This window comes from Chlamydomonas reinhardtii, chromosome 13, assembly GCF_000002595.2.
Source record: "Chlamydomonas reinhardtii strain CC-503 cw92 mt+ chromosome 13, whole genome shotgun sequence".
Lineage (NCBI taxonomy): Eukaryota > Viridiplantae > Chlorophyta > Chlorophyceae > Chlamydomonadales > Chlamydomonadaceae > Chlamydomonas > Chlamydomonas reinhardtii.
In genome coordinates, this window is record NC_057016.1 from 3,215,280 (window position 1) to 3,216,881 (window position 1,602).

Below are 1,602 nucleotides of genomic sequence, written 5' to 3' on the forward strand. Positions count from 1 at the left end.
GTGGACTATGATGGGGAGTACTGGAGCGGGGATGAGCGGGGGGCGTGGGAGGAGCAGGAGGAGGGCGAGGGGGAGGAGGAAGAGGAGGAAGCGGAGGAGGGGACGCCGGAGGAGGGGATGGCTGAGGAGGGGGAGGAGAGTGAGGAGGGGCGGCAGCAGCAGGCGGCGGCGGGGCCAGATGCAGGGAGCCCACACAGGCCACACTGACGATGACACGGACAGTGACGGATTCCCGGGCTTCTAAATGGTCGCACGTGGCATTGTGTTTGATGAGGGTCAAAGCAAGATGAGGTAGGGTTGGACTGGGCTGACGGGTCGGACGTGAGGGACTGAGGGTTGCACGAGAGAGCGGAGGGAAGCCGCAAGCACACGTTGTAATGCGGAGTTGTCAACACGTGCTGTCGTCGTTTCGTGTCAGAGGTTCCGTGTTGTGTCTTTGTCTGACCAGCTCGCTTGGTGAATTCACACCCTGCCATCCCTGGGGCTCAGCGGGTCTGCACAACTGCACTCTGCAGGTCAGCGTCAACCGCGGCAACGTGCCCCACACAGAATTCCCTGAGAGAGGAGCTGCGGAGGGCCGGGACTCAATGCAGCAAAGCGGTGAAAACGTGCCATGTTCCCCAAGTTCCCCACTCGCGAGTCCGAGACCGGGTCCGATGCGGCAGTGCTGAAAGTGCTGAGAGTAATATGCTTCTGCCGTTTCCGCAAGCCTAGACACGGCATCTGCACGGCCCCTTACTCGGATTACACGATGCAAAACCGCCAATCACCCGGCACCGGCGCGCGGCTTGGGGCTGTTGTCCCCTGCCACTGTAGCAGTACCTAGCCCACCCCAGACACTGGGCGTGGTGATGGCTTAACTCGGCGCCATCGGCCGTGCCTCTCATCGTATCTCATCTTGGCGGGCGTTCCGCCCACAGCCACTCCCATTCAACCCATCAACCAACCGTCGTGCCGACCGCCAGCGCAACAAAACGTCCGAGACCTACGCTGCAACCCAAACCAGCACCGCAAACACCAACCGCACCGCATCAGGCACACATCAAAAGTCATCGCATCGCGACACCGTAGCTCCGTCCCCAGGCTCCACACGCCGACTTCCTCCCCATTGCCATGTTCCACCCACCGGCGCCCACTTCACAGGTACGGCAGGAACTGCACCCGCACGCGCACCTCCGCCCCCACCCGCGCGCCGTGCCCTTTCAGCGGCAGCCAAACATCCAACACCCCACCGCTGCTAATGCTAATGCTACTGCCGCCAGCGCCGGTGCTACTGCCGCCGGTGCCACTGCTACTGCCATTGCTGCTGGCCAGCCGCTGCTGCAGTGCCGCGGTGAGAAGGGCGCTGAGGGGTAGGGAGGCGGACCCCAGGCGGTGGTGGGGCCGGAACCAGCGGCGGTGCCACACCTGACGTGTGTGTGGAGGGTGGGGTGGTGGTAGGGGTTATGCATGGGGGGTGCATGTTCTGCCACAGCCCAACAGAAATGTTCCATCATACCGGAATCAGACAGGGACGAGGCGCGGGTGCGGAAGGGGTCAGGCAGGGGAGCAGCCAACGCCATACGCCACACACACATGCAACCACGGCCGTGACACAACCCA

The 1,602-nt window shown here is 63.2% G+C and overlaps 2 protein-coding genes across 2 annotated transcripts in view; one reads left to right on the forward strand and one right to left on the reverse strand.

The window, feature by feature from the left end:
• CHLRE_13g585651v5 (uncharacterized protein) overlaps positions 1-390 on the forward strand; it is a 5,366-nt gene extending 4,976 nt beyond the window's left edge. The window contains exon 7 of the mRNA XM_043069661.1: positions 19-390. Within this exon, the coding sequence (XP_042917636.1) occupies positions 19-207 (189 nt within the window). The 3' untranslated portion in view covers positions 208-390. The remainder of the gene's footprint in view (positions 1-18) is intronic.
• A 342-nt stretch (positions 391-732) lies between these two features.
• The window catches only part of CHLRE_13g585700v5 (uncharacterized protein), a 13,452-nt gene continuing 12,582 nt past the window's right edge, over positions 733-1,602 (reverse strand). Inside the window, exon 15 of the mRNA XM_043069662.1 lies at positions 733-1,407. Within this exon, the coding sequence (XP_042917637.1) occupies positions 1,138-1,407 (270 nt within the window). The 3' untranslated portion in view covers positions 733-1,137. The remainder of the gene's footprint in view (positions 1,408-1,602) is intronic.